General features: G+C 32.7%; 2 protein-coding genes across 5 annotated transcripts in view; one reads left to right on the top strand and one right to left on the bottom strand.

Moving 5' to 3' along the window:
* Positions 1-23,904, top strand: part of LOC118192363 (tyrosine-protein phosphatase non-receptor type 4-like) — a 67,236-nt gene extending 43,332 nt beyond the window's left edge. For 2 of the 3 annotated variants that reach the window (XM_035363306.2, XM_035363309.2), the window contains 7 exons: positions 2,377-2,444; positions 3,456-3,539; positions 11,101-11,289; positions 13,278-13,426; positions 14,897-15,032; positions 18,448-18,493; positions 23,723-23,904. In XM_035363306.2, the coding sequence (XP_035219197.1) occupies positions 2,377-2,444; positions 3,456-3,539; positions 11,101-11,289; positions 13,278-13,426; positions 14,897-15,032; positions 18,448-18,493; positions 23,723-23,772 (722 nt within the window). In that variant the 3' untranslated portion in view covers positions 23,773-23,904. The remainder of the gene's footprint in view (positions 1-2,376; positions 2,445-3,455; positions 3,540-11,100; positions 11,290-13,277; positions 13,427-14,896; positions 15,033-18,447; positions 18,494-23,722) is intronic. The other variant, XM_035363307.2, reaches the window with a different exon arrangement.
* Positions 1-27,418, bottom strand: part of LOC118201087 (putative serine carboxypeptidase CPVL) — a 542,277-nt gene that overhangs the window by 425,500 nt on the left and 89,359 nt on the right. The window lies entirely within an intron of this gene.

Genomic DNA, 27,418 nt, shown 5'->3' with positions numbered 1-27,418 from the left:
TATTTATGTGTTTTATTTCTTTATTTCATATCACATAATTTCTCTTAACACAATACTCTTTTGGAAACATAAAACTTAACTTTCGAGGTTACCTGTATAAGAAATCAGGTATTCTATTGAGAAAAAAAAAAAAAAAAAGAATGAACTAAAGAGAATAGAAAAAATGCCTCAGTGCAAGTTTCTCAAGCGTAGCTAAAGTGAAATTCACACCATTTTGCTTTCTTTATATTGTTACGAAATGTCCAGCTGTGCCAAGATACCTTCCCCGCAAAAGCGGAGTTAGGGTTGCCAGAAAGTGGCAAGGAAAGGTAGGGTTGTCAGCTTTAGCGCAAAATCGCCCATTTGGCGACACATTCGGCGATATACTATAAACAGAGCGAGGATATTCCAGAACGAATTGTTACCGACCCTCGGGATGTTCTCGAAGGTAGGTCAAAAGTTATACAGTGGTACCTCGATATACGAGTACCCTAATATACGAGTGTTTTGAGATACGAGCCGCAGAGCGAGAGATATTTTGCTTTGAGATGAGAGCAAGATTTGAGATACGAGGAATCGCACACTACACCGCTGCACACGACCGCGACATGAGCGCCCATGTTGGTGTCGTGTGCAGCGTCTAAAAATTTCTCCCACCTCAGTTACATGATCTACATTCGCAGCAGCATACGGTGGTTCAACGAAAAGTTAGTTTTGAAGAGGAGCCAGATATAGAGGAGGTTATCCCTACAAGAGATATAAAGGAGATCCTGGAATGAGAGAGAAAGTTGTAGAGTTCGTGGATAAAAATCATCCCGAAAAGTTGCAACTGGTCGTGCACCGGAGTTGTTCGACGAAACTTGCCTAACTCATTTCCGCAATATCTTGAAAGGGAGGAAGAAACAAACCTGGAAAGGACAGTTTTTTCTAACGATCTGCAGGTGAAAATGAGCAAAGCGTGACCGAAAAAAGCGAAGACCAGTGACAAAAATTAAGCGTTTCCGTAAGCACTTCACTTTTTCTTTTATGTTTTTATAGAATATGTATTTGTTATTTATAAATAAATCTTTCTTCTTGTGAATACATTTTTCTTATTCAAAAACACTTAACAAAAACAACTGAGGTGGTGTTTTTGAAGCTAGAACGGATTAATGGCATTTCAGTTAATTTCAATGGGGAAAATTGCTTTGAGATACGAGCAATTTGACATACGAGCAAGGTTACAAAACGAATTAAACTCGTATGTCGAGGTACCACTGTACCTACCTGTACACGGAGTATCGAGAGTATGTTGAGTTCAGAAGTAGTATCTTGAGTTCAAAGATCAGCTCGAGAGTGATCGACCAAGTCCGGAAGCTGTATTTTAGTGCTCTGCCGTAAAGCTGTCTTCACCGTTATAGCCTGATAGCCTGAGGGCTGTTTTGTTGATTATTTCAGCGTATTTATCGTAGTTTTTCGACGACTATAACGCGTCTTTGGAACTGTCCCGTGTAATACTGACGAATAAATTGTGTTCTGATTCAAGTCAGTTACTCTAAATCCACGAACACATAGAACTCAACAATATTTTACATTTCTTCTTTACAAAGAAAATCTGGAGATTACTTTAAAATTTACGGGGTGAAATCAAGTGCAAAAATAACTGATGATTTTCGCAATGGTTTAAAAAAAATTGTTCTCTAATTTGTAAAAAATGCATAAGCTTATTAGAGAGTAGTTAGTTTGAACGTGCAACCAAGCATATTATCGTCATTTCACCCCTTCAACATCAGCCAAAAAAGATGACAAATAACCATTTTCAGCATCGAAGCAAAAAAACATGGATGGAGATGTATACAATGGCAACCTGGTTGCTTCATACATTTAAAAAGAGAAAGCCAAAATAGATGGTCCTGATTCTCTTCCTCTTATACCTATTCTCGTATCTTGTCATTAGCCCAACATCATGAGCTGAAATTCAGGTGAAATCTCTTTTAACAACAAAATAATTGTAAAATACAATTTGTTTATTGAAAAAAATCATTCTTCAACGTTAGTTTCTATGTTTTAACACTGAAATCTCCAGAAGCGAATCAAGAATTTCTCACGTGTATATTTTTCAGCGCTTCACTTTTAGAGTTGTTAGTTTTTTTTTTTTTTTTTTTAAATGCTTTGGAGACGTGAAAAATGTGCAATGCCCTTGCTGAGATTTAAGCTCCGGACTTCCCAAATAAGCGTCGAGAGTGGTTCCAATTACACTACGAGAAAGGCATGGAGAAAGAAGGGAAAAAATACCTAATTCACTTATATATTATGTAAACGTTCTTAAAAAACTTTTAAAATTTAGTGATTATTTGAGGAATTCTATGGTAACGTTTAATCCAACGTATTATATCGAAATCTTTCATTTTCTATTAGATGACGACAATCGGGTTGTTCTAAAAGGAGGACCAAATGGCGATTATATCAATGCCTCATTTGTTCAAGTATGTACTCAAGTGTCTTTTATTTTAAATTCTTTGCTAATGATGCTAATTCTTTGCTATTTAGTCCTTTCTAAAACGTATGAGACTGAGAAAAAATGCAGGGTGATCTGAAATTTACAGACAAAATAAAAATTCAATAAGTACGACCAAACTTTAAAGTATAGACTAAACTTTCATAACTTCATGGTCGGAAAGCCGTCAGCGTTTTATTTATATGTTAAGTAGATATTTAGTTGCAGTTTATGAACGTAAAATACCACTTTTATTCAAGTTTTGGTATTCACGAATATTTTCTGCGCTTTTTATTGTTTAGTTTATGAAACAAGTTAAAAAATATAAATTTAAGTGAATTTATGTATATATATATATTTTTGTTCGAGTTTGGAAAAGGAGGGGGAATGAGCTACTAACAATTGTGAAAGGAGGGCATGGGGCTAAAAAGGTTGAAAATCTTGGATGTAGACAGTGCTTATGACGCAGTTTTCATAAAAACACTTACAAAGAAGTAAATGATTTTATAATGAAACATTTTATTGCTAAAATAGCTACATTTTTACTTTAAATCAAAGGTGCACAGAAATCCCCAACGTTATTGTGCATATTGGAAGAAATTACTCGCCATCGTGTAATCACTCTTCAATGCTGTGCAAAGTGTCATGCAACTTCTGACAATTCTCGTAAATGAAGGCCATCATAGTGAACATTTGTAATCTTAGCTACGTTGCTGCGACGCTGTACGAACTTCTCACAGAACTGAAACACGATCTCTGGGCGAAATATGTAACTATACTGACAAAAAGGTTTTCATTATTAAAACAGCCCATACCTCTTTGTGCATTCCTATAGAAACCGCTTCATTATACTCTCTATATTTTTCGAATTATTGAATTTTCACTTTTCCTATTATTTTTGGATCACCCTGCACTTGAATGAAATAATGATTGCTACTCCAACCAATCAGATTGTCACCTGAGTTGCTATAAAATCTCAAACGTATTCTTCATATTTCAGATGAGCCTACCTCATCCGAGAAAAGCGAATCAATACATCGCAACTCAAGGACCTTTGCCTCAAACATGCGACGACTTCTGGCAGGTAATTCTAATTATGTTGATAAGAGGATAATAGTCCTCTTATCAACCCTCTTATCAACCTCTTATCAACTCCGTTTAGGAATATATACCGTATCCTACTTTTACGTAGAGATCTACGTATACCTCTACGTATACGTAGAGATATACGTATAACCTCTTATCAACTCCATTTAGGAATATATACCGTAAAGTAATGACAAAAAAATGTCACTACGAGGAATTATTCGATGATTTCTAAAACTAGTTTAGGATTTAGCAGACCGGCTGGCAACCGTAAGCTAAGGAAAAGATTTCTAAGTAGAACTTCTGAAATGTTGAGATGACTACATTAGGTAAGGTAACTAACAATATTTGTCTATATTAAGCTATATATTTAAGTCTATATTAAGCTATATATTTAAGGGTAATTGAAAAAAAAGAAGTGTTTAGGTTTTATTTGTTCTTTTTCCTACAGATTTTTAAAATTCTCAACGTTTCTTTACCTTGTGAAACAATAAATATCTATCGTGCAATTCTGCTCAACCCACACTATTTACAGTATTACCTAAGTGATAACCTGGTAGCACTTTGTTTCATTAAATCTCGTGATGGAATAGAGGCAAATAATTATTTCTTAATTTAGCTCCAGAGAAAGAATTTGCCTGGTTTTATCGATAAGGATCAAGTCGGCCATCCAGAATGAGGTGGTCAATCGAAGGTACCTTATGATTAATCCATATAACTTCCAATAGCTTCTCATAAGGCCGAGAGAAGATATTTTTACACCATATGTAGAAAACACCACATTTAAATACTATTATAATTACCTTATGTTTATTTTTAATTATAAATCGATTATCTAAACAATGTAATAAAAATGTATAATAAACTTTAGGGTTTCTTTATGTTAATTAATCAGTCATTTTATGTTTTAGATCTTGACCTTCACTTCTTCCTTCCGTTTTTTTGGCAGAATACAAATTAGTTCACGTGTGTTTAAGATGAGGTTTTGTTTAAGATGAGATTGAGGTGGTCAATCGAAGGTACCTTATGGTTAATCCATATAACTTCCAATAGCTTCTCATAAGGCCGAGAGAAGATATTTTTATACCATATGTAGAAAACACCACATTTAAATACTATTATAATTACCTTATGTTTATTTTTAATTATAAATCGATTATATAAACAATGTAATAAAAATGTATAATAAACTTTAGGGTTTCTTTATGTTAATTAATCAGTCATTTTATGTTTTAGATCTTGACCTTCACTTCTTCCTTCCGTTTTTTTGGCAGAATACAAATTAGTTCACGTGTGTTTAAGATGAGGTTTTGTTTAAGATGAGATTGAGGTGGTCAATCGAAGGTACCTTATGGTCAATCCATATAACTTCCAATAGCTTCTCATAAGGCCGAGAGAAGATATTTTTATACCATATGTAGAAAACACCACATTTAAATACTATTATAATTACCTTATGTTTATTTTTAATTATAAATCGATTATATAAACAATGTAATAAAAATGTATAATAAACTTTAGGGTTTCTTTATGTTAATTAATCAGTCATTTTATGTTTTAGATCTTGACCTTCACTTCTTCCTTCCGTTTTTTTGGCAGAATACAAATTAGTTCACGTGTGTTTAAGATGAGGTTTTGTTTAAGATGAGATTGAGGTGGTCAATCGAAGGTACCTTATGGTTAATCCATATAACTTCCAATAGCTTCTCATAAGGCCGAGAGAAGATATTTTTATACCATATGTAGAAAACACCACATTTAAATACTATTATAATTACCTTATATTTATTTTTAATTATAAATCGATTATATAAACAATGTAATAAAAATGTATAATAAACTTTAGGGTTTCTTTATGTTAATTAATCAGTCATTTTATGTTTTAGATCTTGACCTTCACTTCTTCCTTCCGTTTTTTTGGCAGAATACAAATTAGTTCACGTGTGTTTAAGATGAGGTTTTGTTTAAGATGAGATTGAGGTGGTCAATCGAAGGTACCTTATGGTTAATCCATATAACTTCCAATAGCTTCTCATAAGGCCGAGAGAAGATATTTTTATACCATATGTAGAAAACACCACATTTAAATACTATTATAATTACCTTATGTTTATTTTTAATTATAAATCGATTATATAAACAATGTATAATAAACTTTAAGGTTTCTTTATGTTAATTAATCGGTAATTTTATGTTTTAGATCTTGACCTTCACTTCATCCTTCAGTTTTTTTGGCAGAATACAAATTAGTTCACGTGTGTTTAAGATGAGGTTTTGTTTAAGATGAGATATGTTTTAATACAAAGCTTGTAATGTCTCTCGAAGCCCGTTACTAGGTTGCTATCTTAAATAAGATATGTAGTCTTCGGGCTTGCACTATAATTGCAGATAGCTGAATATTAATATCTCTTCAGTTTTGAACCAACTTCGCGTTAACCGTTCTTAGTAGTCTTTGGCTAAATTAAACTTTACATTTGGCTTGCTGCTACTTTTAGTTATATCACGACAAATGGTTGGCTGAGCTGTAAGCACCAAGTGTGACTTCTGCTCTTATTTACTTTTAAATAAATGTTCTTATAGACCTTTCTCAAGTTTCAGTTGCTGCTTTAGATTTGGCGATAAGTCGCTTAACGTCTATCAAGAGTTTGACCACTATTATTGATTGCAAAACACGCCAAACATTATAAACTCTTAATATTTACATTAAATTAGTTTTTAACAAATAGTTCAACCACAAGAGTAGCGCGTATGAGCAAAAATACGCATGCGTCGCTTGGACCAATTTATTTATGAAATAGCAATTTGCGAGGGAGAGATGAAATCCATTGAGTTAGAATATTTTACTCCTCAAAAATGAGGTTTTATAGCTAAGAAGGCCTGTTGGCGGAATCGAAGTGTTTTGGAAGAATAAGAACTAAGGTTGTATTATCGGTGATCAAATCTGGAGATAAAGTGAAGTTTAAGATTCACAGAGTATCTGACCATCAAGTCCGTCCCTTAATTTGGAGCTGACGCTTCATAGATATAATCATTATTTGACAATTATTTGACACTTCATTTGACACGAGAATGAATGGAAATCAAAAGCATTCCTATGGCTACAAAGCTATACAAGATATAAAGGGCTCTATTATACAAGTCACACACATCAAACTTTCAAAAATTGTGGAATTTCCAAAATGCTTGTTAACGGCAAATTACTTCAATGGATGGCATCTCAGTGGATGACAGAAGTCATATATCACTTGAAATATCAGCTGCAATTTATGCTATTAGCTTAAAAAAATTTGTTTGATGCACGATTGAGATGAGTGTTTCCCAAGAAGAATGAATTTTTATGATCAGCCATTACTTCGCTGTGCATAACGATGCCATCTTTTTCTCACTCTTATTTAGTGGCTTTAACATTTCATTCCTGACTTAATCCATTTTGTCTAAATTCGGGAGGGACAGGCGCCCACTTTCTTTCTTATAGAAAAATTTCCAATTTCTTGGAAAATAGTCACCAAGCGGAAAATTATTCGGTTATTGAAATTCTCAAATATTTGAAGAGGTGTCTTTGAACCCTTTAACAATTTTTCCGTAATATGCGCTACGAAGACATGACAGTTATAAAAATGTTCTGTTGCTGAAAAAACTCTTCTTTGTCTTATACCGAACAAACGGCTTTTAACGCTAACAACATAAAGTGCATCTGAGTTTTCATGTGATATATTACTTGCAACAGTATGGGGGGTATCCATCTAAACAATTTGTCATTACTATGCATTTTTAAATTTCCTCAACTTTTGGAAGTTTGATGTGCACTGCTTCTGGATCACCCTATCAAACAGATGTTTACCTTGTCTGAAATATCGAGAGTTTTCAACGTTTGTAAAGAGCTCTGTACATACGTTCTACGCTGCTGTTCAAAATATCATCCTGTCCCTCTCTTTAGCATGAAGTGGTGTAGTGAAATCCAGAAGACTATTATGAGTCCTGTTGCGCACGGCTAATACAAATGATTAACCAGATTTTGAAGTTTTGCCAAATTAATGGATCGCATGTTTTTTAAATTCCTACTATTAGCTCACACTCCTACTGTTAGCCCACACTACCTATATCTGTTCAAATTATTCAAATTTTCAATCGTTAATAAAATACTTTTTATTCCTCCACTCAAGTTCAAATACATTTTTTAAACTTCTAGTGGATGACACTTGATGTTAATACATTTTTTCACATTGTTTTCACTTTAATTTCTTTCACATTTCACAATTTTTTCACTTTAATTCCTTGATTCGGATATGTCACCTTGAGTCACATGAAATCATTAGATGGAATATTAATTGAAGAACTGGACTGCTCAAAACTCATTGGAAAGGTTCCTTGCAATAATGAAGCATTGCAAGAGATGGGTAGAATGAGAAATTATAGACCACCATCAGCGTCATAAATTAGAAACGAAAAAAATGTTAATAAAAAGTAACTAAAAAAATTTTTTTCTTTGTTTACCTAAGTAGGAATTGACTTTAATTTTTTATTTTTTAATTTTACTTGTTTTTATAGTCACATAACGAAAGAAAATATCCTAAATTTTAAACCCGCTTGTGCAAACTTTCTTATGACATATCACATAATACGTATCATTATCAAAATGGTGAGTTTATAACAGAAAGCATTTGAGGTTTCAGAGAATTCAAAACGTTTATCGATTATTAATGTGTAACTTACATTTCGATACAAATATAAATAAACCACTAAACTAGAAGCTCCAACGCGTTAGTATTGACTCCCTGATGATTGATGATATTTTAAAGGGAGTCAAAGCTGATATGGGGGGGGGGCGATAGCAAAGTATGCAGCGGCAACTGATCAGCATAATCAAGACTGCATTGTCTGCAACAATTATTAATAAAACTGATAATTAATTCCTTATTGCCATACAGCTATACCATACCGAGAGAAATTCATTCGTAACACAAAGGTATGCTAAATTTTGGAATTTAAAAATCATTCAAGGGAAATTACCTAAAATTAAAGTTGTTGTCGCACCCATATTACTGCCGTTTTCCTCTTCTTACCTAATGGAAGCCAGCTTTATTCAAGTCAACAGTTTGCAATGAAAAACAAGAAATGGGGTGAATAATTTTGAACGTGGTGATTTAGGAATTAAGCAGTTTTATGTAAAATAGTATGAAAACTGCATCAGTATATCAAGTCCACATATCACATTCATTTAAATAAAAAAATAAGGATAATGGGGAAAAATGAAAGCTTTCAGATTTTATATTACGCCCAAAGGAGCATTTTTTTCATTTGCACACACATACACTTTTCGAGAGCATTTGAGCTAACGCCTCTTTGGGCTAAAAATATTTTTAAAAATAACATATGTTTAGAATTTACGATAGACAGTTTCGCGCGCTGGAGATAAAAATGTTTTATCTCCAGCGCCACTGCTCGCTTTGAAATCGTTAATTTTTTTTAAGAAAAATTCGTTAAAGATTTACAAAATATGAAATAAATAACAAAACAAATTCGAATTTAATATTTGGGCTTCCATGTGCCCATATTCGGTTGGAGGACTGCATTATTCAAAATTTGATGGCTCTAGATACCGTTGTGTTTTCACAATGCGAGAAACATACGTACATTCACGCTGATTTTTCATTATTTAATTTCTTTAAATATAATACAGGGCGATAATATTGGGTGGCAACAATCTGAAAAGTGATTCAACGCCTTTAGTGATTCGACGCAAAATGCCGTTTCGAGACTAATGGCCCCTTTGGGCTAAAAATAGCATAATTAAACATAAATCTAATAAACCTTATTTTTCAAAACTTTTTTCACTGTGTTCAGTTTAATTCTTATTTCCTTAATTGCATTGTGATTATGTTATATTCTGTGTAACACAGTAAAAAAAGATTAGCGAGTCGATAAAGAAAAGGGGTGTTAAAAGCAGTCGATGCAAAAAAAAGGGTTGAAAATCCTTACACTAGAGTATTCTGCGATGGTATAGACAGATGAGGAAAAAAACTGATTCCAGTGTACAGCCAAGACTTCTGGATACCACCAACGGTTTTTAAAGAACACGAAGAAAGCTAGAGATAGTCCTTCACGTATACACAAAATCTGATGTGTACACCACATGACTTCCTTGTACGGAATATTAAATTATGCGCATTTTTTCTTGCATTTTATTTAAACTTATTCGATTGAATTAAACCTACTTCGCCGACAGCGCATAAACCACAATAGAATAAATGCATTCTTTAAAATTCACTTTGTTTACCATAGCGACACTCTGGCGCTAGGTTTACTTAACAATATTATATTTCATTCATATTATAACTCAGAATGCACAAAATGTATATCATTTAAAGAATTATCTAATCGTTGCCACATGTTCTATTCAAATACTATAATAAAGCTAGAACGATGTATAAAAGAAATTAAGCAAATAAAACAAAACAGAAACAGTTTTTCAGAGACGATTGAGTATTTCTCATTTAATTAATTCAGTTCTCACTTCGCGAGAAGGCAAAAATACATAAAAACTCAAAATATCTATATTAAAAATTACGAAGTAAATCTCAAACACTTATTTCCTCGAAAAAATTCCAGAAAGAATTAAGCATGATTTAATTGGCAATAATAAATGAATGCGTTATCTTTGTTGTTGCGAAGCTAAGTTTCTCTAGATTGGCAACAAATCCACTAGTCTCCTGTTTCAAATGTAAACATCAATGGCCGGCATTAAAAACCGGCTTAGCGGCAATTAAACAACTTTAAAATTGCTGATAATTCTAAAAATATTGCACACAGATTTACTAAAGGCATAAAATCCTTAACCGGAAGATAAAAACAACATAATTCAATCATTTTTAATGCAAAAAATGTACAATTTACAAACATATAAGAGTAAAGAAACTGAGATCACTGAGCCGGGTAATAGAGTGGATATATATATAATATATTTATATACGTTTGGTGCTGCCGATTGCAACCAAAATACGAGGTGCACATCTACATGTTACAGCAGTCCTATATACAAAATTTCAACGTTCTGAGGCTACTCGTTTTTGAGTTATGCGAGATACGTACATACGTTCGTACAGACGCCACGAAAAATTCTCTTGAGAATTAATTTTAAAGCAGTTTTATAATTTTTTTGAAGGAAAAGAGTATTTTATTCTGTCCTTACGTACAGATATGACGCAAATACATCGTTAAATTGCATTCGATAGCGGTCAAAATGGATATTTTCGTTGAAATATGCTGCCTGAAACTTTTCGCGATTACAATACTTCCTTTTTACTTCGTACAAGGAAGTAAAAAACAACAAACCGCTCTTGGGGATACTTGGAATTCCACGGCGAAATATTTAAACGATTTTGGCCACCAGGATCTCCTGATCTTAAGCGTTTTGAAACCTTATATTACTTTCCGAATTTTTGGCTCAGTCAGGAGTATGATAATAAAGGATTTTAGTTTGGTAAATGTATCGAAAAAGCAAATTTTTATTTGTTAGGACACAAAGGAAAACAGAACTGATTTTAACCTCTCATTTACAGATGGTATGGGAACAGGAGTGTGGCCTCATTGTGATGGTTACAACTTTAAAGGAACGAAATCGGGTGAAGTGTCATCAGTATTGGCCAGAGCTGTACCAGACAATAGGAGAAGACTTACAAGTGACTTGCTTCAGTGAGACTACATCCTCAACCGGAATCACAAGAGATTTCTTGATCTCTCATCAAAAAGTAACGTAATGTTCAATAAATTCAGTAATATCTTTTTCCTTCTGAAATTTGCAACCGGCGGCGAAGAAAAAATATGCTAGCAGTTAGGGATAATTTTGCAATAATGTCAACAATTTTGAAATGATTTGTTTAATTGCCAGTTACTTCTTTTTCTTTTACTTTGTGTATGCCTAAATTTGAATATTACACATGAAAGAGGAAACTCTGTAAAAGCAGTTTGATTACAATGTACACAAAAAATTCAATATTTAAATATGCAACAGAATGTCTTTAAAGAATGATCCGCAGATCCTTGATATGTCACTCAGTTCCAGTAAAGGTTCTGCGAGTGACGAAATCAATTTTTGAAACCACGTGAGCCACCAAAGTAACTAACTAAAATAATTAATTAAATAACATTTCATACTTCTGTTGTTATTGTTACCTAAAGTAATATTAACAAAATAATCAAATAATACTTTTCTTTTCGTTTTGCGCATAAAGTGCAAACAGCAACTGATCTGAGATTATATTTTCAATTTTTTTTTAATATTTGTTTTTCTGAGGATGGTAAAGTTCCACAGGAAAAGAAAATTCTAGTTTTGAGGGTTTCCCGAATTAAAAAAATTTGAAAAATCATTGCAGTAAAGGAAAAATTTCGTTTTATAAGACAATCTGTGAAATTAGTTCAACCTTTGTTTTATTACAAAACGCAAACTATTCTTACAGTGAACCACTAAAAAGGTATTATTTAAATTAATACCATATATGCACTAATATTGTAGTCTGTTTTTCAATCAATTTACCTTTCCTAGTTCCTTTCTGTCAACTAAAATCTCATAACAGATTCGCATATCTTAAAGTGATCAATGACAAAATTTTCTTTTTGTTTTACGAATTCAGAAATGGAACTGTTTGATTTTTAGCTGATTTTCCCTTGAAAACGCCAATTTTGAAAAGATACGGAAAGGTAAAGCATTCAGATTATGCAAAAATGCGCCTAATAGTGTATTTAAGAATATAGAGTATTATCTTAACAAATCACCGACTATATGCATTATAGCTTCTATATGCTATGAAATTGTGCATTTTTCCTACCATAATAGCTTTTATATACTACGAAATTTTGCATTTCACTGAGCAAAGTGTTCTCATATTAAGTCTTTAATTTAAGCATCTATAACACTTGGAATCAGTTTCATATTAGAAATTAATGATTAGCTTTTGTTTAATATAACTTACCAAATAAATTGCATTAAATTAAAAACAATCACCCAGTTTTTGCGAGTTATATCAAAACATATAAAATAATAGCTATTTTATCAGTAGTCAGCAAACTTTGTAGAATTCGAAAAGTTATAAAACTTTTTTTTTTTAATTTTTTTTTAAATTTTTATTTTCTACTGTTTTTAACAAAATCAATTTGTGTATAATTTTAGTAAAATTCATTGAAAATGTATCATCTATTGCATGCCTTTTACGTGGAAAATGAAACCAAAATAGTTCTCTCATTATCATTTTATTCATAAAAAGAAATTTAATTCGTATTATTTTAGTTAACAATAACAGGAGAAATGAAAGTATGTTATTTAACTAATTATTTTAGATTGCTAATTTTTGCGGTCTACGTGGTATTCAAGACAACTATTTGAAGAGCAATAACTTTCGCTTGCACTTAGTAAAAGTTTCAGAACGCTCTATGTAAAGTTCTGCATAAGGTTTTATGTTTCTAATAAATAGAAAATTTGCATGCAGTTTCATGTCCATAAATTTTATTTAAATGCATCATATTTTGTTTAAGGTTGGATATTATTATGATAAATATAAAAAACATACTTAAAGCCTTATTTTATATTTATATTTAATGCAATGTGTTATTAAGTAAAAGCGGTGATACTTCTGATCAATCGATAGCATATTTACTGACAATTAGCTAATATATTTAAGAACTTAATCTGTTTTAAATATTTCGGAACAATAATTAATCGAATATAATTGACCAATTCTAGGAAAAAGTGGAGCGTCACGTAGTCCAGCTTCAATATATCAACTGGCCTGATCATGGAGTTCCACAAGATTCCACAGATTTTCTAGAATTCGTCCATCAACTAAGAAATCTGAGACGAGACATCGGAGGAACTGTTGTGGTTCACTGTAGGTGAGTTACTTTCAACGCAAAAGAATAAAACTACTGTATTTAGGGCATTTCAAAGATATAGAAATGTTTCACGTGCCTAGAATTGCCATATCACTGTGATCAAAAACTATGAGGAATGATTCCATAATATATATAAAATTTCATTTTATTGTTCAGTATTTATCATATCCCTTTCAAAATAAATCTCTCCGTTTCCAATGAACGATAATATATTTTCCAAAACTCGAACCAACTTTTAAAGTCGTTTTCATAAATTCCTTCAGTACTTGCAGCAAATTTTCTTTTATTACATCTGTAAATTCAAAATAGTGATTACGATATAGATGTAGATGTAATTCGTATTAACTTCTGAATATATTTAGTAAGCAATTTTTTGCATGTGCACATTTCAAATGAATCTTTCCCAATCATTTTTATTACTGTATATTAATCTGAAAGTCCATTCTTATATAATGAGGCTTTCTAGTTATTATATTGCGTATACAAATATATTTGATTTATTTCCTTAAACTAGAACAATGCATCTACGATGAGACACTCAAAAGATATTTAATCCTGAAAATAATTTGAAATATTTTGTGTACACTTGATCATATGCAAAAAAAATAACAGAGAGTTTAACAGTATTTTTAATGACAATCTAACTGAAAGGTCTCTGTGAATTCAATCATAATTCTTATTGAAGTAGTTATGTCCCATTTTAGGCTTTTCCAATTTAGACCTTTTCTAAAAATCGTCTCGTTTCACGCTTTCTAGATGCAGTAGGTAAATAGATCTTCCATTTCAACATTCCATTCAAATACAAAGAAAAATGTGATCCGAGATTAGTAGAATTCATTAGAATTTATTCTTCTCCTCATACCTTACCACCTCATCTCATCATCACCCTTCCTCCCAGCCCTTCATTTTTTAGAAAGAATAAAATTTATAAGAAAACTGCGCTGTTTAAAAACATTCAACCCAAATACTGTGAATGCCTAAAATATACTGCCCATCTATATCCCCATTCCACCTCACCACATCCCCATCCTCCTTCTCCCCTTTCCAAACCTCCTCATCTCTCTAATCAAATCTTCAAATTCTTCTAAAGCAAAGAATAAGAGAGTTTTTTCGCTAATCCACATATAATGGCCAATAAGTAGAATATATTTAATGTAGAATTAATGCAGTCAGTCTCACTCATACAGTAACTCACTACAGTTTTCAACTTCGAATTTTTTTGAGGTGTGAGGATTATTTGTCAATGAAAACAAAAACATCCTTTATGATGTGAAAGAAAAGCTGAAACTGTACGACTTCAGATGTTCCCGTCGTGAACCCTTGAAGAATAAAAGGAAGTGCATGAACTGGCACGGATTTTGCTTCGCTTCTAGAAAGCTTAATGTGGGGAAAGTAAAAAATGGGACGGCACGATTGGAATAGTTGCGGAAAATAGTTAAGAATGTTTTATGAAAAAAATTTTCTTTTCAGTGCCGGTGTCGGACGGACGGGTGTTCTGATTCTGATGGAAACTGCTCTGGGATATATCGATGCAGATGAACCTATGCAGCCACTGGAACTAGTCAAACAAATGAGGGACCAGAGAGTAATGATGGTTCAAACTGTGGTAAGTATGAAGCTTCAAACTTTAATTCTTTTATACAAACTGGAGACGATATCTGGTTTTTTAAAAAAGGCTTTATTTCTTTGAATGCTTCTATACATACAGTAGTATCATGCATCGGTGGATAATATGAAGATATATAATAGCTATTTGAAACTGCGGGTGTAAGGAACATTATATGAAACAGTATATTCGTACACCATGCATAATTAATCTCACATACAGAATACGATAAATCATATATAATTACAAACATAAAATAATATAATAATAAATTATGTGCACAGCAATTCATTACAGTACTTCATAACTAATTAAGACTATGTAAAATAAATTGGTATCGTAGAGTGTACATTAACTTATATTCTTTTTTGTTTCGCATAACAATAAAAGTGACGAATTTTATGGCAGTTTAATTCAATCCGCAATAAACGAGCAAGAGTTGAAGGTATTCTTATACTTTGTAGAATAATATACCCTCTGAAAGGTTGGTAGAAATCATAATTGCTTATTTATTAGTCCTAATAGCCCACTAGTAACATCATCAACTCCAAGTTTAGGGCCGTTATTGTAATTAAAAGGAAACTTTAAGGCATAAATGAGTTGCGACATTACGTTGCTACCGAGAATAGGGAGAATGTTAGATGCCAAAGTAGAAAAAAAATTAAACGATATTGGGTATAAAAAGCAATAGTTAAGTGACACACTCTGAGCAGTGATAGTCAAGATCAAGATCATTCATTATTGCCTAGGCCCATAGAGCCCGAACTTAGAACCCATGTTTTAGGGAACACCAAAAACATCCTATAACTCCTCGAAACTCTGTTTTTCTCTGACAAAAACACAGAAACTGAGCGTTGAAGATCCTAAAAGACCTCTATACCTAGAGCCCTAGACTGTCTTAAATGGATCTTGTTCGAGTTGTAATGTGAGCTCAAAGTTTGTGGGGTTTCCTGGAATCTTACATAAAATTCCACATTGAACATTTTTCATTCCCCGTACTCAATTACTTTGACGGAAATGATCGGGCATATGGGTGAGGAAGATATAGTATTAAAATGTTTGAAAACTATTTCAGCTTTGCTACAGATCGTTGCCATTTTGCTTGCATTTCGAAACTTAACGGTATTCGTTTTCTCGCTCTATGACGGATAAGTGAAATCACATGCACGAATTTTTTAAACAATATCTTTTTGTACGTTTACCGTAAAGTAAAAATTCCAGTTAGTAAAACCATTCATTATGTATTAATTATTTGAGAGAAAGAAAAAGAGTTTTATACCTTTACAAGCAAAATTCACAGAAATATTTCACAGTTCATTTACTGACGTAAGTTATTTTTCATGCCTGTTATCGATTTAAGTTCAGCATGCTTTAAAAAGCAAATTAAGAGAACATCTACTTCTTTTACTAGTTAATAATTCCATCGTGCTTAAAGTAGCGTCGTGGTTTAATTCATAGCTCGCTTCAACCAAGACTCAAAACTTATTTTATAAGTATTGCATTTTAAAAGTAGTTTATCAATTTTGTTGAAACAGTACGTATTAAAATTTTTATTGATATGTGCATTTTATGTAATTTTCCACTACGAGTGTTTCATTTTTCTGTAAACATAATTAAAATCCGCACTACACCCCGTCATGGACTACTGGCATAGTCCTTCTCCTTTAGAATTGTCTGCAAACATCTTTTCAGTAAAATAGGCTTGAGTCCAGATTTCCACATCCATAGTTTCAAATATTACTGCAAGTTATCTGACAAGCAGAAAATCTTCAAAGTATGCATCTTTTGCATTGACTCGAGCCCTACTCTGAATGAAGTTCATTCTCAAATTCATGTTCAAGTTCATGATTCGCTTCATTGTATAGTTTTCCAGAAACAATTTTTAGTAATTAATTAACAGTAGTTAAGTCCTAAATTCCGGACTGCATGAACAAAATCAATAGCCATTTTCTTGTTCAGTTTTCGCTCTTTTGTTTGCAACTATTGATTCGAAAATCATTATCCTCTTCAACTTCTCCGTTCGAACTTGCTCGCTTATTTATGAACGATATCTTCAGAAAAAGAGGCATACTCATCACACAGTTGCTAATAAAATAATGTCACATCGATCCTTAAATCTACTAATTCACCCATAACAAATTTTGATGCCCCGACGTTTTCAAGTCCACTTTACAAATGTTCTGGCCACTATCGGAATGAGCATAGACGTCGAGCCGTGAAAATGGTACTTTTTCATCGCTAGATATGTGGCAGAACGTAACTTATTCCAATACTGCATCTTCGTGCTGGAGATTTTCTTTTTTGCTCTTAAACAACAAAAGTTGCTACTGAACGGTTAAAGATTGCTGATTACAGGTAGTTCGTTCTGACGAACGGGCTGGATGCATGGTTAGTTTGCATGGTTTCCCCCCATATGTAATGTCAATACGAGCCAATTTTTCTTTGGAAGTGGTCCACAAAGGCAACCCTTCCCTTAGGCAAATAACCCTTGTATGTTTTGTGATATTAAAATAACCAATCACTTTGTTTTTGAAGCATTCGAAAGCATTCAGATTATTCCTCTGTATTCTGCAAAAACGATTATGTTTTTCTTATGATTATCAGCTGCTTCAATATAAATTATTGTTTGTTTCACTAGCAGAGCTGTACACTTTACTCCTATGTTATATGCGCACCTTAAAATATTGCTAAGAAATCTCTGCCTTAAATGAGCCTCGAAGAGAAATATAGCAAAACGGTTATTAATGAAAAAATATAAAGGAATCGATTCTTCTTATGATAAAGACCTGTAAAGAATAAATATATGCGTACAGTTTGCATTTCCAAAGCTACTTAAGTGAGGACTTAACACACATGCTCGGAATCATTATAAATTATATTTCCTGCAGTTTTATCAGCTGATCAGTCGGATGTTAAGTCATATTTCGGAAAATTTCTTTCTCAGTGGAAAAACAGGAAGCGAGGAAAATCTTTTTCTCTCTCCTTAAGTTCTCGGTTACAAAAGATAAATTTACTCATTCGTCATTTTTAAACGAACTTTGAAATACTTTGGAATTAATCAGGGCATAAATGAAATGGAAAACGTATAAATCGAATGGACAAATTTGAATTTTGCTATATATGAAATTTTACTTTTATTTTCTTATAAACGTAAAATAGTCCTGCTTTTTAGTTTTTATCCAACCGAAATTTTATTTTTCTTACAAATGGAAAAAACATTATTCGAATTTCTTATGAGATAACTATGGTACAAATGTATATCTAAGGTAAATATTTGTGGAAATAAAGCTTTTAGCAACCTATCTAGAAAACCTTGTATACAAACGTAATTATTAATTATTATTTATACATTATTAAATGTATGCTGTGAATAAGTTAGTGAGATCATTGATTATAAGAATATACTTTATTTCAGGTTCAATACAAATTTATATGTGAAGCCATCCTTAAAGCATACAATGGTAAGAAAACTTCATCTTAATCAATACTTTTTCGGTTAGTAATTCTTCAAAGAAAACAAAAAAAATTTTAATTGGTTTTATTTAATTAAACTTTTGTAACTCACTTGGTTAAGAAAGACTCTCTGTGAGATGAATGACCCTGAACGTTAATCCCTTTGATATGGGGAAAGAGTCTCTTACCCAAAACAATTATTACCTCAAAAAGTTACTGCGAACTACCTACAAAATTTAACACATTTAAACATTTCTGTCTAACTGATGACGGAGTATAGAAACAAAACTTACACTGCTTATAAATTAAGGTAATATGACGAGTATGTTGATATATAAAAAATATTCTTACGCTCAAAATATTTGCGCAAAATGTTCGTAAGGCTATGTGAAACATAAAAAAAATATTACTTAAGAACGCACATACTTGTGTTTTTTCCCTAGAGTTTTGCCGTTTCTGAGAGCATTGTCGCTTTTGCGTTCGCGGACACTTAAAAGCTTCGTTCAGACCGAATGTAAAAATATCATAACTGGTTTAAGCCGAGCTTCGTTGCTAGGCAACCAGACCTTGCTACGTCACAAAAACTGGTTTAGGGCCTTTGGCATAAAGTTCAAAGTTTCCAACTTTACGCCGACTTGGTATAAAAATAAACCAATCAGAGCAAACGAACGAAATTTGAACGGGAAAACAGAGAGGGAAAGCTGTAGACACAATCCCACGCGTGCGCAAATTGAACTTCTTTAATTGGCTACGCCTTAGCCAATGTCTTGCAGGTGTGAACGGAATCCCGCATTTTATGCCTTATGACTGTGCCTCTATGACATTTATCCCACCGTCTAAACGGAGCCTTAGCTGTTATTTAATCGACACGTCCAGTTAACAACCAGTACGTTTATCCGGTACGTTTAGTGCATGCATTTAGACTGCGATATGAGTAAGTGTTTGAATAAAACAAGAAGTTTTATGGGTAAGTACCGCATTTGTCTCTGTTTGATACTAAATATAGAAGAAATAACTAAAAATATTCTTTTCAAGTAATAAAACAAGTTGAAAAGGAATTTAATGAATGCTAATGGCTTACAAATAATTGAAAACTTCCGATTAACCGAGGTTGAACAGGTACGGTATCCATGTTTATCTCGAAATCAAAGTTAATCGAACGACAATTAAAAAAAACACACACACACAGGAAAGAGGAACAACTAATATTGTAATTAACAGAAAACTATTAACAATTTATGTGCATTTTCATCCGATCTGTAGACTAAACTCATTTAGTTCCGTAAATTAAATCAGTACTTAAAACAAAAAGTATTTAAAAAAAAAAAAACTGAAAGAGCTCAGATTTTAACGATTGCCCAAAAGGATTTTTTAAGGTTTTTTATGCTCTTGCTGAGCTCTCAGTATACCAGTCTGTTGTTGCACTCACTCCTGCTAGCTTTATTATTAAGCACTATTTTCTTACGCCATATACAATTCAACAACAAAATAACAAAGATTTTAAAAGCAGCATAGGATGTTTAGTATTTCCGATGCAGTACCATACGCTATTCTAATTTTTTCCAGTCTTTTCTCAGTTCATCATATCAATGTTCAGTTTTCGTAGTAAGATGGCTTACAACACAGTTTATGTGTCTTTTTATTAGCAACGTTTTGTGTGTTAACATTATTTACCAGAAATCATATTTTTCGCACTTACGTGACATAAACTTCAGTTCAACAGCAAAATCATAAAACACATATAAATGACATTATATCTTATATTTTATTCCATACAAGGTTGCCACTGTTCGCTTTCAAGTCATTGATTTGTTCATCAAAATTTGATTATTATGTTTTACAAAATATGATGTTCGGATTGAGAAGAACATCGTACGTAGTTTTACACAATACGAGGAGCATACATACATAGATGCAGATTCTTCATTATTTAATTTTTTTAAAGATTATACAGGGCGATGGTATTTGGTGGCAACAATTTGAAAAGTGATTCGCCGTTTGTAATGGCCGATGCAAAATCCCGTTTCGAGACTAATAGTTCATTCTCGCAAACGCCGTTTTGGGACATCACTAAGAAATGAAGAAGTAAGTTAAAAATGATTATGACAGCATCTGATATTCCAGCTGTTACCCGACGCATATTTTCGTTTCTGTGCTTTCCCCATAAGCCATTTTGTTTCCACAGTTCCATGATAAATAAATTTCTTTTAGACAGAAACCAGTTTATCAGCAACTCCATTAATAGATAGCTAAATGGAGATAAAAAAATTTAGCTGGCACGTATGTTCATGTATATTTCGGCTGCACGTAAAAATTTCGAGAAGGGTCGAAAATCGTAATACGAGATGGCACTTTCTCGCACATATACATCCATGGAGGTAGGAAAGCGAGGAGGGGCCATTCCGCGCTAGAAGTGAAGCACTGCTTTAAAGCTTGGGTCACCAGACGGGGTGTTCTTTGTTTACATTCAGAAGCTCGCTTGACAAGATTCTGATAGTATTTCGACACACGACAATTCCATAGAAATCGAAAAAGGGACACTCTCGCATGAAAGAAACATTCATAGTGTGATGGATAATAGCGATTTGTATAGTTTACTGACATTTACGCAAAAATCACATCTTGGTTATTTTTCGATAACTAACAACAGCGATTTTGATTATGAATTTGTTTTATAAAATTCTAAGCAGTTGCACTACAAAAATATAGATTTTAAGAAAATTGCTAAAAGAGATCTGCCAAAATTTATTTTCTAGAAGATTTGAAAAGTTTGAAACTTGATGGCTAAATGTAAATATAAAATTATGTATGTTAAAATATTTGTAATTAGGCACATAGGTCAGATTAAGTTTTTATTAAATAGAGTAACGCATGCAAGGGCTATCTGCCTAAAGAGAGAGATGCCATCGTGGAGGAATTTTGAAGAAAAACTGACCTTTGAGTGGGTATTAAAAATAATACTTATAATTTTCATTCAAATTATATTCATATATATTTTTATGTAAAACTTTCGGGTGTATGCTAAATTAGTGTAAATTACTTTACACGAAAAATATAGTGAATGCACAGAAATTAAAGATTTGCACATGCCGGAAATGATAAATAGGAAATATGTATGGGTATTTATGCATGTGCTTGCAAAAAGGATGTATCTGCCTTTGACAAAATACTTAAATATTCATTAAATTATTTATAAATGTATTTGAAATGAAGAATTTATTCACTTATAAACAACTGTGAAAGTACTGTGAAGAAATCTAATGATTAAATGTATCTAATTTATAATGATTATAAATGTTATCTAAATATATAATAACCTTAATATTGAATTGTAAACATAAATTGAAATCCTATTGATAAATACGTTATAAAACTATTTAAGCAAGAATTGTTCGTATTGGAAAGCAATCTGTTAAAAGGTATTGTAAAGCAAATGCTATGAGATGCGCACTTAAGGACGTAATAAAGAGTTTTGGAATATGTATTGTTGAAATGAAGGGTAAAAAAAAAATCTGATAAGTATAATTAAAGAATTATTCCCTTTACATTTTATAATAACTCAGTTACAAGTTTTAAATAATACTTAAAAAAAAAAAAAAAAAAAAAAAAAAAAAAAAAAAAACTTATTTTATTCCCTTTCAGAAATGTTCAGAGAAAGTCAAATACTATTTAATACCTATTTAATTATTAGGAATTAGCGAAATGCTTATTTAAAGTATTTCGCTAATTCCTAATAATTCTCTTATTTAAAATGAACCGAATAGAGAATTAATTATAAATTGACTTACATTTTTCGATTTAAAAGAAGCCAAAAAATCATGTCATATTTAAGAAAGTATTTTAGGAAGAAGCTCTATAAATAGAAAAGTAATAATGCATAATTTTAATATTAATAATACAATAAACTTTGATCTTAATTTTTGTACCTTAACCGAATAAAATCGAATTACCTTAATTTTTTTTTCTAATGTAATTAACGAAAACTTGTGAAAATATTTCATTCAAATTAAACCATTCTGAGAAAACTGTCCTGTGAAAAGTATAGCATTTAATTCCGTTCAGAATGAAATGTTGTTTTCACATACTTAGGACTCTGAAGTGTTGTAGAAAAAGAAAATATATACATTTATATGTATATTTGCGACGTAATTACAAAATATTTACACCCGAACGCGTCAAATCCCATAGAACTCAATGGTAAATGACCCAATGTTTTGGTCACCACGTAGGGATCGCCGGTGCTTCAGAGCAGGGTACGGAGAAACTTGTTTAGGGCGACTCCATCTTACTTCCTACCTCCATGTATACATCAGAGGGGGGAAAACAGGTGGTTTACAAGCCTTGTCAAGAAGATAAATTGTTTGGTGTAATACATATGTTTCAGGAGCCAAACTATTTGGTGTAATACATTTGTTTCATCAAGTTTATAAAAGTTAGAGTGTGAAAGATGTTTTCTAATAAGATTAATTTTACTAAAATGCTTTAACCGGTTTCTCATGCCGACTACACAGCATCGGCTAAACGTAATGTTAGCTAAATATCTTATCGGCTATTTAGTCGACTAAGAGTCATGAATCCTTTCTTCTGATATCTGTCATCGATTTGTGATAGCTTTTGAATAGCTTGAATTCGCTGAAAATGTTAACCCTACAAAATCAACTGCCTTCGTAAGAAAGAACAGGCAATTCAGACGATGAAAAATTCGGTGAATAAGGTGATTATAGGATAATAAAATATCTGTTTCTGATTTTCTTTCTTTTTTTAAAAGTTTTTTTGCTGTGATACTGTTTGCTCACTTCCCACATTTCTTCTGCAGAGGTAAGCTGACGCCTTCTGACAGCCAAATTTAACTCCAGATTTTTCCCCAGACGTGACTTTTCCATAAATTTGTTGAATACTGGAGTATTACTAGTCAGACGCACCCGATCAAAAATTGCTTTAAGAACTACCATCTGATCGCTATCAACCTATTGTCCATACCTGCTTCTATAACTCTAAATTCCTAAGGTATAAAAAAGAAGTTTAGATTACTGCATCACACAAACTGGTGATATCTTTTACATCCGAAATGGCCATTTTAATATTTGACTTATAATATCTGAAATTACCGGAGCACCATCATTAAACGCTGCTGACGGTGAACGGATTTTGTTATGCTTAAAATTTCGAATAATACATAATAGAATTATATATTGTGCTAATTAAATTGTTTGATATCAGTGATATTCTCTTTTAAGACAGATACAAGAGGCCAGCTAAGCCCGACGGACAAGTAGAATTCACCTAGCCAAGCACCCAAGTCTTTCCAATGTGAATGTGAATGCCCCATCGTCCTTCATCAAGTTAGCAAGTTTATAAAAGTTAGAGTGTGGAAGATGTTTCCTAATAAAATAAATTTTGTATGCTTGAATATATTAAACATGACTCGTAAATTTATTGAACTTTCCATAGCAGCTTAATACATCAACTTGCTTTAATGTAATTGGCACTGACATTTAATAATTCTCAAACGGCACACCCGATAATGAGGCAATTTTTTCACCGATATTCCTACTGTAAGTTAGACTACTAAGTTATTCCTATTGGAATTTCATTCGGCTAATTCTAACTCTTGTTATGTTGTCTCCGTTGTCAACCAGTGTGTATAGTTTAGACCAGTTATTGTAATACTGGTCTAATTAAAATATTAATTGAAAATTATAATATAGATATCAATTGAAAATCGTTACTCGAAGCAGTTACTTCGTGTTCTGTCCCCCGTTTTCTGTTAGTTCAAAATTTCCTTTTTGTAACTCGTTTGCTGTCTTTAGTTATTTATAATGTTTCAAAGCTTGCTTAAGAATGTTGGTGAGAAAATAAAAAGGGAACCCGTGACTTCGCAGTTTATCAAAAACTTCTTGGTTGGAATTACAATTCTGCTCAGAAACTCAGAAGCACCACACCCGGGTTTCAGTGAACTCCCTCTGAATAGTAGAAATTGAACTAATTCAAGGGATAATAGAACTATAAATCATTCTTTTTTCACCCTACTAATTAAACAAAACGGCTAACGTTGCCTAAGAATGTTAGGAACTGGCTGAGAATGAAGAACAAAATTTTAATAGCAAACCGTCGCTTCGAAAAGAAAGAAAAATTCAAACACTTCCTTATAAGGTATTTCTCCCACCTTCCTAACGTGCCTTCGTGGTGTAGTGGTCAGCACACTGAGCCGGTATTTCAGAGGTCTGTGGTTCGATTCCCGGCGAATTCATCTTGCCTGCTTCCAAAAAATAATAATAATAATAATAATAATAACCTAATGTCTCTACATCTTAACTCTTATTCCTTGCCAATATAATAACAGCTTCTAGCAAAATAAGTGACATGGAAGGTAAAGTGCTCTCGAACCCGAGGATTGATCTGCAAGTTGAGAATAAACGTAATTGCATTAATGATCATTTTAATCACTCTCCCATATTTGGTTGCATTTCTTTCAAAAGCTCGCGGATGCTCTTTCCCATGTTGTAAGTGTCTGAGCCACTTATGTTAGTATTTCACTAGATTCGTTGTCATCTGACTTACATTTAAGACATAAGTGATAGTTCCCTTTCTCCCTCCGACTGTAAACCGTGGAAAAACAGCGGACACGATGGTATGATCACTAGTATGAAGTTTTGAATTTTCTGTTGAAGATCGAAATTCCATTGTTAAGTCAATGCTAGAAGTTCAACTTATGGTAGACAATCAGTAAGTCAATTTTCAGTTGAATTAGTATAATATTCACAGAATGTATTGCAACTGTGGAGTGCAGTATTGTCGCTCGAATCTGAATGAAAAATTCGAGCAAACTTTGCCCGGAAACCGAACTTACATAATGTTGTTCGTGTACATTTGTGCGTGTGTTTCCCCAACCATGCACGTTCACTGTCGGAAGCTATAGTGAAAGTCGTGTTATTTTCTCTGCCGATTCTACGCTTCCGTGCCTGTTATCTGATATTTTTATATGTAATAACAACTTAGTATTTTCCTCATGAGTTCTGAAAAGTATAGTAAAGATAAAAGAATAAGAGGAAAATCGAAATTAAGAAAAAAACTTATCGCTAAGCAAGAAAGCGAAACACATGTGGCTGATCTCGCTATGTTGGCGATGGCTAAATCGATTGCTGGTACGATTTTGAAAAATACAAGCAGTGAAAGTTGTCAAAGCAGCTGATTTAGCTAAAAGGATTAAAGTAGTGACCTCTAGGAGACCGAAAACTAACCGAATAAATCTAAAATTTCCTGATAGGTTTGAATTAATTAAAGATAGCTGGCTGGTGATGTGATGCCTGATACTGGTGATCAAGAGAAGTTTTAAGCTGGTACGTGGTGGTTCGAGAACTTTAAGAAAAGGATTGAGATCAGTGGTGTTGTTATGCGCAGAAAGGTAGCAGCTTCTAATTCGGAAACAGCAGAAGTGTATTAATTTAGAAATCAAACCACAAAAATCAATATATAGTTATATTTGCAAATTTTCACAGGACTTGTTTTGATAGTTTTACCAGTGCAAATGAAAAATATAAGATACAGGCCTGATAATTATTGAAATTTATGATACAAAACGTAAATTATTTAAAAACTACTGAATGCACAAACTTTAATCAAGATGTAACTAGTGTTTGGGACACTAACCGGCTCCGCCATTCAATGAGAAGGCACTACCGGACTTGAAATCATCCTGATAATTGCGCGAGTAATCTAGGCAGTTAGGCTGCCTATTTACTGCTTTATTTAAAATATACTTACAATATACATACACATTACATAACATCGAGATTAGTAGAAAGAATTAAGACACAATAACACGCCGAATAAATACTAATTCAGAAGTCAAACAACAAAAATCAGCGTTATATTTACAAAATTTTCACAGGACTAGTTTCGATGATTTTACCGAACCACCATCCTCAGCTGCAAAACCGCAAATGAACAAGATAGGAAATAATGATTAAATAAGATAAGAAAGCCTGGACAAGAATGAGAAAGTGGAGCCATCTGTTGGTGAAACCAGAACTAAAACATAATTTCTTTAAAACGTAGACGATACTTTTACTCTGTTTAAAGGTAATAAAGATGATTTAAATAAAGTTCTTCCAACAATGAATTCTATTGATCCTGCTATTCAGTTCACTTTTGAACTTGAGACTTGAAATTCTCTTCCGTTTCTCGACATTCTGGTCACACGTAACACATCCAACTTCAATACTACGGTTTACCGTAAACCTTCATCGGTTTGCCTTCCATCACACTTTAAATCATGTCATCCGACTAAACAAAAGTTAGCTTCATTTTATTCCTATGTTTTCCACGCTCTTCAAGTTTGCTCCTCCAAACTAGCCCTTGATAAAGAACTAAATTATTTAAAAGCAATAGCTATTGACAGGGGCTTTTCACCCAACATTATTAATCAAGCAGTTAAAAAATTCTCATCTCAACACACTAAAAGGCACACTCTTGTTTTAGGAGATTATAAAAATTCTGTTGTCATTCGCTTCTTTCCATCAATTAGCTATAAAGTTGCACATATTTTGCAGAAATTTAACTTTCGGGTTGTTTATTCTCCCATCAATAAAATTCGGGAGTTCCATACTCAAGGACCCTATTCCGGATATGAATTCCTGAGGTATTTATAGGATTCCTTGCCAGTGTGGTTTAATTTACATTGGCCAAACTAAGAGAGCCTTAAAATTTCGCGTCAAGGAACATGAGGCATATGTTAGAAAAAAGGAAACACAGAAGACTTCTGTTCCTCAACATTGTTGGTCCGAAAATCACACTTTCAATTTTGCTGCTGCCAAAATTATTCAAAAAACATCTTCCATTGGAGAACTGGATTTTCTAGAGGCATTTCACATTCATAAAAATCTTTCTGTTCTAGTTAAAGATCCTAATTCCAATCCAAATTTGCTTTCGGC

Source organism: Stegodyphus dumicola, chromosome 3 (genome assembly GCF_044657685.1).
Source record: "Stegodyphus dumicola isolate Sdum_Otavi_A_Nest chromosome 3, ASM4465768v1".
NCBI lineage: Eukaryota > Metazoa > Arthropoda > Arachnida > Araneae > Eresidae > Stegodyphus > Stegodyphus dumicola.
Note: the sequence above shows the minus strand (reverse complement) of the source record. Positions and strands in the feature narration are given on the sequence as shown.